Here is a 17803-nt window from a genome sequence, read left to right as displayed (position 1 = left end):
AGCTGCTTAGCTGCTGGCCGGGCACATCTCAGTTCAGGAGATGACTCACTCCATTAGTGTAACTCAGAGCAAACATTGCTCAGCCATGGCCTAGCCACATTTGACAAGTACAAACATGTTTTGAAACAATACCAGCTGTTAAAGGCATTAATTCTGAAGGGGGTAGAAAAAAAGGTATAAATCCTCTTCAAGAAGAGTAGGGATTCTCTTGTAAAATTCTCTTTATTATATACATAGGTGCACCAGATGATCCCATAAACATGAAAAGCTTACACTGCTAACACTTCTCTGTCACACTGAAAATACAGCTGCTTATGAAATCTTGAGATTCACATTGATGTACCATCCAGACATCAGGATAGCTTCAGTACTTCTCCTGTAAAATGTAGTCCTTATTAAAAGGCCTTTCATATAAACTTGTCCATATCTTTACTGTTGAAATAAGACTTTGAAAATAGAGTATAGTTGTTATTATACTCAGTTTGAATTTGGTAACAAAGCTTGGACCATTAGTGGCCAATATTGCTATACTATTGTACTTCATATGCAGATGTAGCTGTTCAATTCATGTGGCTGGAGAAAAACACATACTGCCATGTTACTGCGCTTGACAAAGTAGTAATCTATATTAGTACTCATATACTGAACTAAACCAACATTGTTAGCCAAATCAAAAGACTCAGAAACTGTAGAATTTCTGATTTGTAGAAGTAACCAAATAACAGAGGAGCACAAATCCTATTGCCTTCAGTACTACCTGCTGGGTGTGGGTATATCAACTCTTAAACTCTTTTGGGACAGAGCATGAAAGGCACTTAAGAATCAATGCGCTTACATATGTGTGGCATTTTAAGCATTTGAATACCCCTATGTATTTTAACATACTATTTTACACTTAAAATTAAGCCTGATTTAATAGAGTTTGCTGGGATAAAGCCTAACATCAGTGACATTTTTGCATTTGCATGAATTAGTGAGGGAGAATAATGTATTCACTTGAATTTACAAAGGGTTTTTAAGTGAATATATTTACATGGTTAACACCAGATTAATACTCTGTTTTCATTAAGATGTTTTTAATGAAGCACGGAGTTCTTAGCTGTGTAACCTTATCCAAAAAACTGTGCCTCTTGCAACAGAGAAATCCTTATATTCCTGCCAGAGTGCTAGTATGGTACTGATTCAGGATAAATAATAGAATCTTAAGCTCGGCTGAAAGGAATGTTTACAGTCTTTTCAATAAGCTCTGGATCAAGTGATAAGTGAGGCATCAGTACCACCACTATAATACTAGCTCATTTCTTCTCTTCATCAGTGTGTCTGATCCAGTTCGTAACCCAGCCCAGACCTGCTTAGGGCATAGGACAAGGTCAAGAATCAAATTAAAATGATATGTACCAAATGAAAAGAGTTCTACCCTGACCCTCCCACACCGCCCCCCCCCCCCCCCAAAAAAAAAAAAGAAAAAAAAAAAAAGAAAAAAAAGTATGTGATGGAGAATTGACAGATTGCAGTCAGGCAGGTTACTGATAAAAACTGCTTACACTTCAGTTTTATGTAAATAAGAAAATATAGATGATCCAGGCAGACAGGATTATGTTGTTTCTCATCAGATGGCAGGCAGAATTGCTTATGGTGATCTGCCATGAAGAGAAGTGTGCTTGCTGAAAAACTAATCTTTAGGTTTCAGTGCTGAGCATCTTTCTGATTGAAAAATTTGCTTTCTAGCTGATAGATAAAATGTTGGCCTAACATGTAAGACATTATCTAAAATATTTACTACCCTTACATTATCTATTTGAAGGCATTGGCGTCCATCAGTGCTGATCAATCTTTAAGCACTGCCTCCTAAAAGCACGAGATCAGGCGATTCCAAAATATCGGAAGTCAGGCAGGTGGGGCAGAAGGCCGGCCTGGCTGACCAGGGATCTTCTACTGGAGCTTAGGCGAAAAAAGAAAGTGTAGGGCTGCTGGAAGGAGGGTCAGGCGACGAGGAAGGAATACAGGGATGCTGTTTGTGTTTGTAGGGAGAAAATTCATGTGGCCAAAGCCCAACTAGAGTTGAAGCTGGCCATGTCTGTGAGAGACAATAAAAAAAGTTTTTTTTAGATATGTGAACAGAAAAAGGAGAACCAAAGAAAACATAGGTCCGCTACTTGATGGGGAAGGTCTCCTCACAGACAATGACATAGGCAAAGCAGAGACGTTTAATGCCTTCTTCGCCTCTGTCTTCAACACTGATGATGGGCTTCAGGACCCAGGGTGCCCTGAGCTGGAGGACCATGACGGTGGGAATGACAAGCTCCCAACTGACCCTGAACATGTGCGGGATTTGCTGCTCCACCTGGATCCATACAAGTCCATGGGTCCGGATGGGATTCATCCCAGGGTGCTTAAAGAGCTGGCTGACATCATCGCAGGACCTCTCTCAATTATTTTTCAACGATCTTGGGAATCTGGAGAGGTCCCAGTAGACTGGAAGCTGGCAAATGTTGTGCCAATTTTCAAGAAGGGTCAGAAAGAAGACCCTAGCAATTACAGGCCTGTCAGTGTCACGTCAGTGCCTGGTAAAACTATGGAGAAGATGATCCTTGAAGTTATTGAGGCACACCTGGGGGACAATGCAGTCATTGGTCCCAGCCAACATGGGTTCATGAGGGGTAGGTCCTGCCTAACAAATTTAATTTCCTTTTATGATAAGATCACCCATCTAGTTGACCAAGGGAAACCAGCTGATGTGATCTTTTTGGACTTCAGCAAAGCTTTTGACACGGTTTCCCATAGGATCCTACTGGACAAAATGTCCAGCATACAGCTAAACAAAACCATCATACGATGGGTGAGCAATTGGCTGATGGGCAGGGCTCAAAGGGTTGTGGTTAATGGGGCCACATCTGGCTGGCGGATGGTCACTAGTGGGGTCCCTCAAGGCTCCATTTTAGGGCCAGTCCTCTTCAATGTCTTTATAAATGATTTGGATGTAGGACTAGAAGGTGTTTTGAGCAAATTTGCCGACGACACCAAACTTGGAGGAGTTGTGGACTCGGATGAGGGTGGAAAGGCCTTGCAGAGAGATCTGGACAGATTGGAGAGCTGGGCGATCACCAACCACATGAAGTTTAACAAAGGCAAGTGCCGGGTCCTGCACCTGGGACAGGGCAACCCTGGCTATACGTACAGACTGGGCGATGAGACGCTGGGGAGCAGCCCCGCAGAGAGGGATCTGGGGGTTGTAGTTGACAGCAAGCTGAACATGAGACAGCAGTGTGCCCTGGCAGCCAGGAGGGCCAACCGTATCCTGGGATGCATCAAGCATGGCATCGCTAGTCGGTCAAGGGAAGTGATTGTCCCACTCTACTCTGCGCTGGTGCGGCCTCACCTCAAGTACTGTGTGCAGCTCTGGGCACCACAGTACAAGAAGGACATTAAACTGTTGGAGAGTGTCCAGAAGAGGGCTACGAAGATGGTGAAGGGCCTAGAGGGGAAGACATATGAGGAGCGGCTGAGGTCACTTGGCCTGTTCAGCCTGGAGAAGAGGAGGCTGAGGGGGGACCTCATCGCAGTCTGCAACTTCCCTGCAAGGGGGAGTGGAGGGGCAGGGGACCTATTTTCCATAATCACCAGTAATAGGACCCGCGTTAACAGTGTTAAGCTGAGGCAGGGGAAGTTTAGGCTGGACATCAGGAAGAGGTTCTTCACCGAGAGGGTGGTCGCACACTGGAACAGGCTCCCCAGTGAAGTAGTCACTGTACCAAGCCTGCCTGAATTTAAGAAGCGATTGGACTGTGCACTTAGTCATATGGTCTAAGATTTTGGGTAGACCTGTGCGGTTCCAAGAGTTGGACTTGATGATCCTTATGGGTCCCTTTCGACTCGGGATATTCTATGATTCTATGATTCTATTCTGCCACAGTTATCACATTTGATACTGAGTATTTCAGCTGTTTATATAAAGGGAGCATTGAGAATTCAAAACCAAGTCTTGCAAAAATATACAACCAACTAATTGACATCTATCAAATTTTGGATCCATGTTTAACCGAACCTTGAAATAAAAAACAATAAAACAGAAGAAAATTCTGCACCATATCTATAACATGACTAAGAAAATTGTACGATGTATTTGTGGATATCTATTAAGCGTTGTAGCAAAACAAGGGTTTTTTTCCCACATAAGGATACAATTATTGTATCTGAAAAATCCATCTTGATGAAAAGGTTGCTTTTAGTTTTAAATGAGATAAGAGTTAAACCCTAAAATTTGCATAGAAAATCATTTGCTAGATTTGTAGAGCTGTATACATTGCCACTGCAGTCTACTGCATTTTCAGATAGATGCTTGACCTCAGCAAATTAAAAAAAATTGTTTTAATTAATTCAGTTTAAGTATATATTTAATCTAAAAATCATTTAATACTTTTTTTTTTGCATTTATTTTCCAGTGAAACTGTACAAAATACAGACAGTTAAGCAGTTTGGGAGAATATTGTCCTACCAGGATGAAGTACATATTTCATAGTCTTGTTGTTAAACCCTTCCATTGTTTTCACCAGAGTAAATTGCTACAGATACTGTTATCTATATTTTGTGACTTATACGATTTAAATAATTAGAACCTATATCCACGCTCTATCCACATTCTCTACTTTTACTCTATCTGTGCTTATTGGCCCTATTTGGTACTGCTATTACCATGACTTAGTATTTTTTTCTCACTTAAGATTGATCGAGATTTAGTGTTGACTCTGCATTATATCTTCAGAGACGAGGATGAAGACAGTTCTTTTAGAATTCCACTCACCGCTCAAACTGGTGTTGTGGAGAATGTAGTATAGATTCTGTATCATATCTCTTGAAGAATAACTAGAATTTGGTTTTGTTTTGCCTTGATTTCTAGAAAACCTAGATACAATGATAGCTGTGCAGACAAAGAAGAAGCTTGAGAATCCTTCCACTGAAACCAAAACAAAGCTACCAGCAGGTACTTATTCTATATTTATCTCACCTGGAAATCCATATTTAATAATAATTTTTTAACCTATCCAGTTAAAGCAGGTTAATTGTATTAGAAATGTATTAGAAGAGGGACTGCTAGCTAAAGATATTGATCCCTCAAGGACCTGTAGCCAAAGCTTGAATGTCTAAATGTACAAGAAGAGATGAGTTTTTACTTAATTGGCCAGTATTTGAGAAGTATATTCACTTGACTGTCCTTTTCAGAGCAGTGCAAATGTTACTCATATACAACAGCAAGCCATTTGAATGCTTTTTAAGGCTTAGGTTAAAAAATCACCTTGTCAACTTTGGATCTGGTGAATGGCAAATTTCCTCTCCCCCCCCCTTTTTTTTTTCTGCACAAAAAAAGTACACTTATAAATTACATATTATTGTATTTTAATTACCTGTATTCACCTACTGTTTGTAAGAGCAGAAACAGACATTCCTGTTTCCAGGGGTCTGGGGTAGAGATGACCTTTAGAAACCAATTTGATACAGTCTCCAATGAGTTTCTTCCTCAGTCATCAGTCAAAATGTTTTACTTCTTAGAGATCATACTGACATAATTTAGAAGTGCTTTTGGAACACAGGATACAAAATTGCTCTTATTATTATTTCCTTAGACAAGAGTAGTGAAGAAGCAGACAGTACAAAGGAAGAAGCAGCTAAAATGGAAAAGGAATATGAAATCTCAAAGGACTCCACAAAAAATGAAGAACAAAATGCAGCAGGAAACAGTGAAGAGCCCAGAGGTATAAAATAGCCATTGCTTTTGCTACACACCTATGCCTTGAGTGATTAGAATCCTTTACTATGTTTGGTCTTATTTTTCCATTGTGCTAGCATAAATATATTCATTTTATATAGTTACTAGGAGTCAACACACAATAGTTTGATTCAGAAGCATATTTAATTATTTGCTTACTTTTAAACATATAGAAACCATAGCCCATGCCGAATAAGGCCATAACCCTTCAAAGAGTTCGTAGCCCCTTTTGAGAGCAATATGAAAAGCATTTTAGTACAGTAGTGCAAAGAGATTTTGTTTCTTTGCATTTGTAGCTTTTCAGTAAAATCAGATCATCAAGTTATCAATGGTTACAGTACAGAGCTCCAGGCTCAGGCATATATTTTGACGGAGTTAGTTCCATAGTCTAGATGTACCTCCAGAGTAAGTTCTTGCTCCTGTACTCAAAAACCTTCTTCATCATCAATTTATTGACCAGACTTGGTGAACTTCCTTAGGAAGAGATGTATAGAGAGAATATTTGTCAGGTAATTAATTCTAAACTTGCAAAGTAGTATGCATGTTAGGGCAGAAACCTTTCAGTGGGTTCTTACTGCTAAATATCCAGCATAAACATCTATGTTTTGTAGTTATTTGTTAAAAAAAAAAAAGGCATACAACCTTCTTTGCACTGATGCTGTTTTAATCTAATCCGTTCTTGTATGCACGTTTTCACTGCAAGATGTTCAATAATGAATTGCAGTGATCAAGGCTACAGATTGTAGTTCATTGGTCAGCTGGTTCAGTCCTGTGGCCAGTGTAAACATACAAACTATTAGCCAGTCACAGATAGGAGAAGATATTTTTTCCAACAGAGATTTTTTAAGTACAGAAGATAAAAAATAGCTCAGGAGGGTTGTCCAATTTCACAGTAAAGAAAAATTGTCTCAGTACCCATAGGATGTAATAAATAACGTTTCCCTTGTCTGTTGAAGATCTGAAGATCTGAAGATCTGTTCAACTTGGTTCAGGTTATTTTACTTTAACTTCCAAAGAAAATGTTCAGCCTTTTCAGACATTTAAATTAGATCAGTATTTAGTTGTCTCATTATAAAATATTCATTGCTCTTTCATAGAATAGCTTACTATAAAGCTAGCTTTGCAGTCTCAGCTCAAAATTTACAGTATATCTGATACTGTATCCACTTACTAAAGTATTAGCCTTCTACAAGAAAATCGCACTAGTTTTTTGTTGTTGTTGTTGTTGTTTTTTCTTTCCTGACAAATATAAGAACATTACATCTATAAAGCTCTAGACAAGTTAAGAATTCAGAATCCATTATCTGGAATATTTCCCTAGGGGCTTTTTTAGGTAATCCTGGAACTAATTCTGTCCTGTGTGCTTTCTGGTCCAAAAATAGCTATCACTTTAAAATTTCAGCTATAAAAAGGACATATAATGGTATTTTCAATGCTTTTAATGCTTTCTTTTTCTCAGTAAGTATAAGTAGCTATATTTCAGCTCGTCTTTTCAAAATATTCACAATCTTATATCTGCTGTATGCTGTTAGTACTGATGAATAAGCATTTCTGACATTTTGTACACGAGCAGATAGTCAATGCTTTCAGTGTTAATTAAGTCGTTTCCTGCCGTCTGAACAGCTTCATCTTTGCTGAACAGTTCTTATGATCAAAAAGCTACAGGTTGGCTTCAATTCACATATACAGTATCTGTGGATGCCACCAAAAGTAATGCACACAGATCCAAAAAATAATAATAAAATCCATGATTCTAACTTTGTGGATGACTAATCTTGTACAGATAAAACCTGCTAGCCATCTGTGGGAATTTTGACGGACAAAGTTTGACAAGACTCGGCTTTTAAACAGAAACTAAGAATAGTTTTAATCTTCCTTTGCAGTAACCACCTTTGCTCATTTAAACAAGCTGCATCAATCATTGATATATGTGCTCTCTCATCCTTTCCTCTAGGGAAAACTGAGGCATATTTGGAAGCAATCAGGAAGAACATAGAATGGCTAAAAAAAAACAACAAACAAGGTAACAAAGAAGGTATGAAGTAAACAGCCTGGACATTGGGATGGGTACCGTATACATTACAAAGCACGTAATTTATATTCCATAACTTAACATTATGTTACAGGCTAAATAATAATAATATGAAACTGTGCTTGTCTGTATTATAGTGATAATGGGTGATGTTAGAGTTAAATAATACAGGCCATGTAAAAGTTAAATCAATGTATGAAAATAGCGAACTAAGGCAAAGTCATATGAACTGTCTCAAACAGCCATTGGCCATAAAACACACGGTGACTAACCAGTTAGAAGTTAGTCATGTGCTGTCCAGATAGTCATGGTGGTCTGCCTGTCACCAGATAATAGTAAGTCAATTTTGTCAAGTGCTTCATTTGTTAGTTCAACATACCTTTTAATTATGATTTTACACACAAGGTAAACATCTTTTTAGATGCCTGGATTTGTCTACCTATGTCACTAGCACTGTAATATATTGGATTACAGCCCGAACTACTCTAATGAGTTGTATCTCTCACATGTAAAGCTGTGTAGAAGGGGAGCAGTGACAGAAGGAGCTACACAGGGTATGCTCACCAGCTGCTCCACTATTTGACTCTTCCTTGGAGGCAGGACTACATGAAAGCTGGAGGGAGGAATCTAACAGCAGCAGGATTTCAAGCTTATTTTTCACAGATCTTTATTTATCCATGTCATGTTTTCCTTCAAGATCTTATATAAAACCAGCTTCCTATCCCATCTCTCTGCTATTGCCGGGGCTTCTGCTGTCAGCTGCTCTTTAAATGAAGGTTCCTAGCCAAGGGATCCATCCCTGGGGTATGAGTGGAGCCTGGCGAGAAGAGTCCTTCATGCACCAGCCAAGCAGAAGGGGATCTGAGATAAGATTAGCCCTGGGTAATCTAACCACCCTCTCTGTGAGTTGAAGCATATATGAATTACATTTCAGAGACAAGTGCATGTCTGCAGCCCGACACATTAATTTTCCTATACGGAAACTCTGCAATGGGAAGGACTTTTTTTTTTTCAAGCCTACAGTTATTTTTCCAATCTGAAAACTGTTTCCTCTCAATGGCAACAACTGAAGTTAGCAGCAGACATACACATTTGCTCAAGAGTTTTCCTGACACTTCTAATAAACATTTCTATTTATTGGTGTACTCATTATAATAACTATATCTCAGTCACATGTGATTATTTCTCTGTATCACACATACTGACAGGGCAGCCCCTCACTCCTCTTCATAGTAACGTTTCTTCTTGCACTACTGCAGCCTGCAAATGGCTGTGACTACAGATCAATAGCATTTTATCTGCCTGGGAATGCATTAAGATGTACTGATGTTAATACTTCCAGAAGATGGATCCATTGTGTTACTGCTGAATGCATGTCTTTCTGTGTAGATGGATTTTCATTTACATTAAAATATCTGTCCTCTGGCCTTAAAGTCAGTGTAAGTTATAACAAAATTAGAATGCAGTTCTTACTCTTCCGATACATTATTGTTATTGTACCTTTTCCTTACTTTTTATTTTTATAAAATGCTAATTCAGTTCTCCTGGGATGATGATAAAGGAAGTACAGTCAGAGTAAGGTTATCTAGCAGTGAATGCATTGTGTTGTGTTTCTTCAGTACAAGATTAGGTGTCATTTATGTGCTCATTAATTATTTCTCTACTTCCAGCTAGTACCTGGGAGCTAGCAGAAAAATGATTCACAAAGTAATTCATGTATTAGAATGACCAGTCTTCTCTACCCTTATTCATGGATTGTTTATTCACAGGATATACATGAAGAGGTTTAGGTTTGCTTCAGGAAATGTTTGTAGATCTTTAACTTCGGATGAATTTCACTGGAAGTTAGTATTCATTGAATGACTAATGACCTTGGAAATGTTCATTTGCAGTTTCACAGTTTAAAAATATAAATTGCCTTTTTAGGAGGCAAGTAATCTTCAGTGGTCTGGATGATTTAGAGAGAAACATGTAAAGGCCTAGATTTTGGCCTGACTGGCTTTTGTGTCCAGAATTTGTTTTGCATATACAAGAACAGAAGTCTGTTCCTCTGACTGGCTTGATCTCCCAGACCTGGCTTCATCTCTGAAACCAATGCTCGTTTAAGACAAGCTCCTCTCCTGTGTAAATAAACAGCTCTCCCACTGCTAGGTGTAGGCTGCTGTGTATTCTATTACTTTTTAGTGTCCACAGAGCACAACTGTGAGTCATTTAACTAATACATGCAAATAGCACGTTTGAATTTTTCACAGAATACTTAGGCAGTTTATAGTTTCATGATGCTAACGGTAGCCAATAAGGAACAAAAGTAAATTCTGTGATTAATTGTAGGATGCAATGGCAAATGGCAAGATTTGAATATGCAAACAAGACCTCACTTCATTTACTATAGCCATTTCACAGCTTAGTGTAATGCTGCAGCTGTTGTGGTGAATATAAATTGAAGCTGATTTTTCTAATTCCTTGCACAAATTAATAGGTTGTAAATAAGCATTAGAAATTGACAGACCGTTACCAAGTTCTAGGAAAAAAAACCTGAATTATACTGCCATGAGATATACAAATTAGCCAAAATTGGATAATATCTTAATGGTTATAATCTCATGTAGAATGTATTTGTTTAGAAATTAAACCTTTACATCTCCATGTAATGATCAGAGAGTTGTAAATACTATTCTATTTTAAAAAATAAACCTAGGAATTTAAATGTGGTTAATGTGGATATTATATTATATTATATTAATTAGTATTTATCATTCCATCCATTTCCATTCCATGGAATCTTTCACTGGAGACTCTCATTCTATCAACATGAATCAAATCTCACACCCTTATTACTAAATGGCTATTTAATTCCCTATTACTGAGATAGGATGAAGACACAAACTGTTTATATTCTCTTAAGTAATCCCAATAACAGACTGGAAATGAAATCCTGGCTTCAGTACAGCAAATGGTAAAATTAACTCAGATATGGACAGGACGTCCCTGCAGCAGCAGGGTGTTTTGAATATCTATTTTCTGTATTAGTCACTTGAGATTACCTTATACTGTTATAGAAAAGATCACAAGCATTAATTTGCTTCTTTAATGTCTATCTACTTCTATCTGGTTTTGGTCACTTAGCTGTAAAAAGACAGAAAAATTATTTTCTGTTTTGTTAACAATGTGCAGTTTGAAAGAGTCCTTCCATTTATATATGGTGGTATACATTGGACTACATTCCAAAGTTAGTATTAATACCTCTTGAAGGTACTGTCCATGGAATAAGTCACTTCTACTGAAATTTTCAGGATGAATCTGTTTTTATGAGAGATACTAATTAATTTAACCTAGTATGAAACCTTAAGACATTGATGTTATCCCAACTACTAACTTGTGATTCTAACAAATTAAGCTTTATATTTTATGCAGTAAATTATGTAACTGAAACATTTATGTGTTTATGTGGGAATATACTGGATCTATGCTTGGCAGAGTTAAAACTACACAATAGGTTATTAAAATGTTGTTTAATGCATATACTATGAATCATGCTGCATAGATGCAACCATCTATCAGAAAATGAGAAAGGATCTGTCTGCGCTGTATTGCAGATTGACATACAAAGACTGTCAAAGACTACTTTGAGAGTAACACTGTCATAAAGACTACTCTGCAGTATTTTTTCAAGTCAGGATACTATGTTCTGTATGAAGATTAAATAATTATATCATGTCCATTTACTTGCAGAAATTTGCTTTCTTGAGTTTTCTAAAAAGTCAATTTTAACTGCAGGTGTCTGTAATAAGTGTAAATTTTACTGGGATTTTTATAGTAAACAGTCAATTTAATACTTTCATTTGAATCCATGAGAATTGTGAAAATATTAGGGTTTTTAAAACAGCTTTTCCATGCAGACTAGGACACTGAATCTCTGGACCTGAAAATATTCTTACTTTAGCGTTTACCAGCAAGCAATCAAGCACAACAGATGATTACTCTTGAATAGCAAAAGAACCAAGAGATGTAAGAAGACATTGTGTAGGTGTTTTTCTTTTTGTTTTTCTTTTTTTTTTTGTTGTTTTTACAAGTTGCATTTATAGTGAACTCTCTCTTGTTGGATAAAATGCATTTATTGGTAAACTTTGCAATGGCATTGCTTCTGAAGTGAAGCAATATAATGGTGATGACTCACTGTGTAAATGAATTCTTATTTTTCAGATTATGATCTTTCAAAGCTGAGAGATTTCATTGATCAGCAAGCTGATGCGTATGTGGACAAGGGCATCCTGGACAAAGAAGAGGCAGATGTAATTAAACGCATATATGGCAGCCTGTAAAAAGCTGATGGCTGCCAAACACGTAGAAAACAAGTATAGCTTCCCCTCCTCCCAGCTCAATGACTTATGATCTGTTATTTTGAGGATATCATTAGAAATGCTCTGTTTACATTGTACTGATAACTTTCTAGACAGAAAAGAGAAGCTGTAGTGCTTCGTGCACAGACTGCATACTGTATTTTCCTACACTCACAAATCAAACCTAAACTCCAAATTCTAACACTGAATTTCTATTTGACAGGGTAAATTATTATGTAATGTTCTCTTTGATTTATTTTTTGTGTTTGTTTTACTTTTGTAGATAAAAATATCATTTCTGATGGACAGGTCTTTTAATGGTACACCTTTTTGCTCTCACTCCACTAGCTTTCTATAGATGCAACTATGTAAAGGGCATTATTAGAAAATAGTTCATAGTTCTCTAAATAAAATATTTGAAAATAATTTACCTATTAAAGTTTTCATTAACATTATTTTACATCCAGAAATCTTGTTTTAAATCCTAATATCATTTTTTCCTTGACCCTTTTTCTGTTTCTTTATGTAGTATTCTATTACTTGAAGCATAGTGTCATTAGCTAACCGATATATCTTTAACACTACAACTGCCGCCTTTCATATTAAAGAGCTGTATTCTCCCTATTGTGGCTTCATTCAGCATGTATAAATGGTCTTTGGTACACCATTTTATGATTGTATGCATTAGTTGAATCCCTTATCTGAGTAGCCTGATAACGAGTGTAAATAGCCATTACTTTCTTAGGGGGAAAAAAAATAATTAAAGCCATTTTGCAGGGAAAGGAGAGCTTTCAACTGGAGATACTTTTAGGAACATGGGTCCTGTTTTTCAGAAAGACTTAACTTAAAAAACCTATCAGATCTCAGCATCCCTGAATATCAAGGCCATGGTCTGCTTACTGACTTTGCTCTGTGTTGAGCAATATAGTTTTGGAAAACTATTTTTGGCAAATATATGCTATCTCTAGCCAATTACTTGGTACACAAAGGGTGAAAAAGGGAAACAAAAATGTCACCCTAATTCTTCTCTCTCACCTTAAAGAGCTTATGAAGAATGGTTTAAGAGATCTTTTCATATTTAAGCGGATGGATGATTGTATGCATGAAGAACTCATGAAACAAGAGCAAAAGTAAAGACATTTTTTAAAAAGTAAATTCTAGACACAGTTCCTAAGATGCAGATCCCAAGACTTATCCCATGCAGCAGTCATTTGTCTAAATGAACTCCAGGAAAGTTCTCTTCTCTTTACTTACTGGTTCTTCATTGATCGTTGAGGCTATCCCTCCTATGATTAAAAAAAAAAAAAAAAAAAGGAAAGAAAGAAAGAAAGAAGATACTTCCAAGATTGCTACAGTCAAAAAGTGTTAGCTGATGCAGAGATCAGTAGCCACCTACCAGTGAAGGGAGACTTAAAGAGTACTGCTTGCATAGCACAAAGTTCTCTACGTGTTAAATGGTCAGATCATTTCCTTTCTTATTTCCTCAGCACATTTGGACACAAAGGTGGATGAGGAGATTTGAACAATATTTCTCAACCAACTGAAATAAACTTCGGCATCCCTGCAAAACATAAGTTATCAACTGAACATTATCAACAGAACATTATTGGTAACAAATATTAAATAAATGTGATAGCAAAGAGGTGTAACAACATATCTCTTTGAAAACTGATGATACATAAGCCAACGAATGCATCCAAAAATTACATCTTGATGTGGATCACTGAATTGCAATATCAATCTCTAATGGTGATATTTTTTGCTAAGGTCAAAAATAATACTCAGAAATTTAGTCAATGTAAACTTTTATTTGAAAAATAGTCCCTTAGAAAAGCAAGAGAAAATAATTAGCAAAAAATAATTCATGTTATTTTGAATCATTGTATTTGTTTTCTTCTAAACCCTCTATTTTTTTATAAGTATTATCATTTGCTAATGTTCCCAAAGAACAGAATGTCTTCTTGTTCCTTTAGATCTCATTTTTTGTCTGAAACAGCTTGTGACTTACTTTCTTCTGTGACTATCACAATGAAAAAGTGGACTCTTTCCCAAATCTGGATTTACAAACAACATCAGGAGAAGAATAACTATCGACCTTCACAGTTGGGGAAGTGATAGTGATCTAAGATCTGCAATTTTTAAAAAAAAAAAAAAAAAAGACAAGGTTTCCTTCCCCAATGGCTACTTTGTAAAAAGCAAACTTTCTTCTCCTGTCAATATAATGAGTAGTATAATAATATTTTAAATTTTTGTTAGAAATTGGGTTCTCCCTTTGGCCTCTCAGGCATCTAAGCAGGATCCTGGTACTAATGGAAATATATCATCAACCAGCAACCTGTGATTATAACAGTTTGTGTCCACAAAAAGATTGGTGTAATATTTTTTAATCTCTCCTTTTGCCAAATCACGTAACTTCAACAAAACATAGATGACATCATTTAGCAAAAATGTCCAATTCAGAGCATGCACATTCTTGGTCCTGTTCCATGCTTACCCTGCTCCTCTGTATCATCTATGGTACATATGTAGACATATTAGACCTACGTGATGTCTAGCTGACAACTGAGCAAGCCTTTTGATGGCTAGATAAGCAGTCTCAGCCATGGTTCTTCAATCAAGATTCACTTCCCATCCTGTCCAAACCCATTTAACATGTTATTTGAATTTTTCAAATACTGGTTTAATTGCTGGTACCTCAAACAAATGTCTATCATTTACATCACCTTTCAGAACTAGACAGTAAAAACACAGCCAGCCAGATGAATCACACTGTATTTCTGAAAGGCTTTGACTTATGCTAAATAAAATCCAGCTTAGTGACTTGAGTTTCAACCTGCAATACAGACCAGTCCTTATTTTGAAGGAACACTTGGAGCACATCGACACCAGACATCTGATGCCAGTGTATTTAGTACATAATTTGTAAATCTTATCCTGTCAGTACTTTTATTTTTCTTGTGAGAAAGGTATTTTCAACACCTGCACAACTCTGGTTCTAAGACTACAAAAAACAGTTTCTATGTTGTTTGCATCTCTGCTGGATCTTTCAGAAGGCTTTCACTCTCGAAATTATCACTGAAAATGTAACAAGTACGATATATATGGTATTCACATTTTGGGCTTTTCTATTAGACTATTGTTTCTGACACTATATTAAACACTTTACTACAAGCTATGATAGTACAAGGCTGCTTTTGTGCGTTAAGGAGAATGCATCTTTTCTTCCCGATGCCCAGCCTTTTGAGGAAGGCCTCAGCATGGAGCAATAGGAGTTCATCGCTGATGTCTGCAGGAAGGGGGAGGCCCCTCTCTGAAAACATTAAGAGGAACTATAGCACCCAGTAACTGCAGGTTTGTCCACCACAGAATAGCTGTAAAACAAGGAATATAATCTCTACTGTGTGTTTTACTTCTGCCTAAAATTTCCTCATTGGTAAAAATGCAAAGAATAAAGTTGAAGTATGGGAAGAATAAAGGTGGAGTGAAAAGCCAAATCTACAGGAAATATACAGGATGATGTATAAATAAAATATATAGGAAACACTGTCATTTTATTAAGTAATAATGTGATGGTGGGGATTAAGATATTAAGACATTAGTTATCTTGGAGTCTTAGGAACCTGTTGTTTATGGAGTAGAGAAACTCCATCTTGAATTACTCTTTCTGTATTACAGAAATACTATTTCCAGGCATCATTTTCTCTCAGCTTTTTTTTTTTTTTTTTTGTGGGATCAGCACTCAGCCAGAAGCCAGACAACTCGCCACCGCTGCTGAGAAGAACCTGAGGGCTCGTCTGCGCCCAGCTGCGTGCTGGGCTCTGCAGCTCCCATGGCCTGCTGGGAGGCCCTGAGGACACAAAGAGAACTGCCTTGGGTGGTGTGGGAGTGCAAATAGAGGTTGAGGTCTTGTTTGGGTTTAGTTTAGCGCTGGGAGCTGAGCAGTGTGCCTTCAGGGTGCTCCAGGTGGGAAGAGAGCTCTGAAGAAGTGTCTTCGTGGCTGCAAGACCTGTCCCTGCTGTGTGGCAGGCAAGGAGAGGTGTGGAGCAGGCCTGTCCTGGGCTGTGGCTGGCAAGGTAGGGCCTCCTGCAGGCAGCCTTTGTCGTGGTTAATGGTGGAGCTGAAATCCTCCCTGTGAGAATGTGCTTGTTTGGAACAGGGGAGATTAGGTAGGTGGCTCTGCTGAGCTACGTCCATGGTCTTGCAATGGGTGCTGCGTTGAGTGCTGGTGCAGTTGGGCTTCCTGTGAGGAGAGGCCCTATGGGTCCATCCTGAGGGCTGCTGGCCTGAGCTGTGGGGCTTGACTGAAACCTGCCTGCATGGCTGCTCCTGTCTGAGGAGAAAGGTGTGTGGCGGTGGGTTTCTGCCCATCTCCTGTTCCTTCTGGCTGGCAGAGGAGCTGCTTCTAATACCCTTCTGTGTGGCTTTCCCAGTCAGGAAGCCTACATGTGAATGGTGTCACTGATACCCTGTTGCCTTTTTCATGGAGGTCCTTCATCCTGTGAGCATGGTAGTGCTCCTGGGAAGCGCGAGGTGAAGTACAGTTGTCAGTAGCTTGACTGGCCTCATATGGCTGCTTGAAACTGTGCTTGTGGTGCAAGGAAAGCTGTATTTCTGACCTGTTTAACAAAATATGCTAGTCTTTGGGGGCTGGATAAGTGGTATTAAAATTGTAAATCTTCAGCAGGAAAAGCTTAATTTTTTTTTTTTCTAAAAGGTTACAAAAACACATCTGGGCCTTAAGCTGGAATCTCTTTCAGAAAAGTTTCTTCTGGCTCTGGTAATGCCCTACTAGAATTAACTGAAAACAGTGGAAATTAGTATCTAAGCAATAGACGTAAATCCCCATTTTAAAAATACAGAAAGACCTAAAACTAACTCAGCAGTTCCACAAGAATGAATGCTTTTTTTACTCTCAACTTTCCCTGCTTCTTGGGAATTTGTGTGCCACTACACTAGATCAGAGCTGGAGACATCCTGAATGAGTCTCCTGGATTGAAATTCCTGCAAGCTCTAGGGACATACTAATTCCTGCCTAGATTTGAAATTGTATTTCCAGGGCTTTTAGAGGCTTATTTCTAGTGTTAAATTTTGAAGCAACATTGAAAGCTAGTTACTGTATTGCAGGAAGTTTTCTCTTCATTTGAGCAAAGAATAAACTATACAGGTGAACTGATGAACAGGTAACATCTGTCACAGCAGGGATGCAGCAATTCTTTACTGAAGAGTTTTGTGAAGCTTGTCAAATAATTGAGGGGAAAAAAAAAAATCCAGGATGATTAACAAGAAGTTGCTCACATATTAACTACAGGGTGAAGAATGAATGCAGTTTGCATTCAGCATTCCTGAGCTTCAGATGAAATCAATTTGCAGACCTGAATGCTGACATCTTAGAATAGTGAAGGCTTACCAGTGTTTTTCATTAACTTTAATGAAAGGTTTTGGTTGACTGCACAAGTAGATCAATTAGTTTTTAGGAGTCTCATTAGTAGTAAATATTTCTCAAACAGTAAACTCTTGGGTTAAGAAATGACTTCATGTGCTTAAGGGAAGAGGCAAGGGTGGAGCTTTGTATATAGTAAAGGAGCACATTTGCCTTAAAATTAACATTTAATAGCTCATGTAATTAGATAAATCATTTTTCACAAAAAAGTCTAGAACCAAGCTGAC

The 17803-nt window shown here is 37.7% G+C and overlaps 1 protein-coding gene across 2 annotated transcripts in view; it reads left to right on the top strand.

The window, feature by feature from the left end:
- The window catches only part of SCG3 (secretogranin III), a 29254-nt gene extending 16692 nt beyond the window's left edge, over nucleotides 1-12562 (top strand). Inside the window, exons 9-12 of one of the 2 annotated variants that reach the window (XM_048060137.2) lie at nucleotides 4898-4981; nucleotides 5622-5750; nucleotides 7719-7787; nucleotides 12000-12562. In XM_048060137.2, coding sequence (XP_047916094.2) covers nucleotides 4898-4981; nucleotides 5622-5750; nucleotides 7719-7787; nucleotides 12000-12118 — 401 coding nt within the window. In that variant the 3' untranslated portion in view covers nucleotides 12119-12562. Of the gene's footprint in view, nucleotides 1-4897; nucleotides 4982-5621; nucleotides 5751-7718; nucleotides 7800-11999 lie in introns of both variants that reach the window. The other variant, XM_013177237.3, reaches the window with a different exon arrangement.
- The last annotated feature ends 5241 nt before the right edge of the window (nucleotides 12563-17803 follow it).

The sequence above is a fragment of the Anser cygnoides genome, chromosome 11 (assembly GCF_040182565.1).
Source record: "Anser cygnoides isolate HZ-2024a breed goose chromosome 11, Taihu_goose_T2T_genome, whole genome shotgun sequence".
NCBI lineage: Eukaryota > Metazoa > Chordata > Aves > Anseriformes > Anatidae > Anser > Anser cygnoides.
The sequence above is the reverse complement of the archived record's forward strand: the minus strand, read 5'-3'. Positions and strand labels throughout refer to the sequence as shown.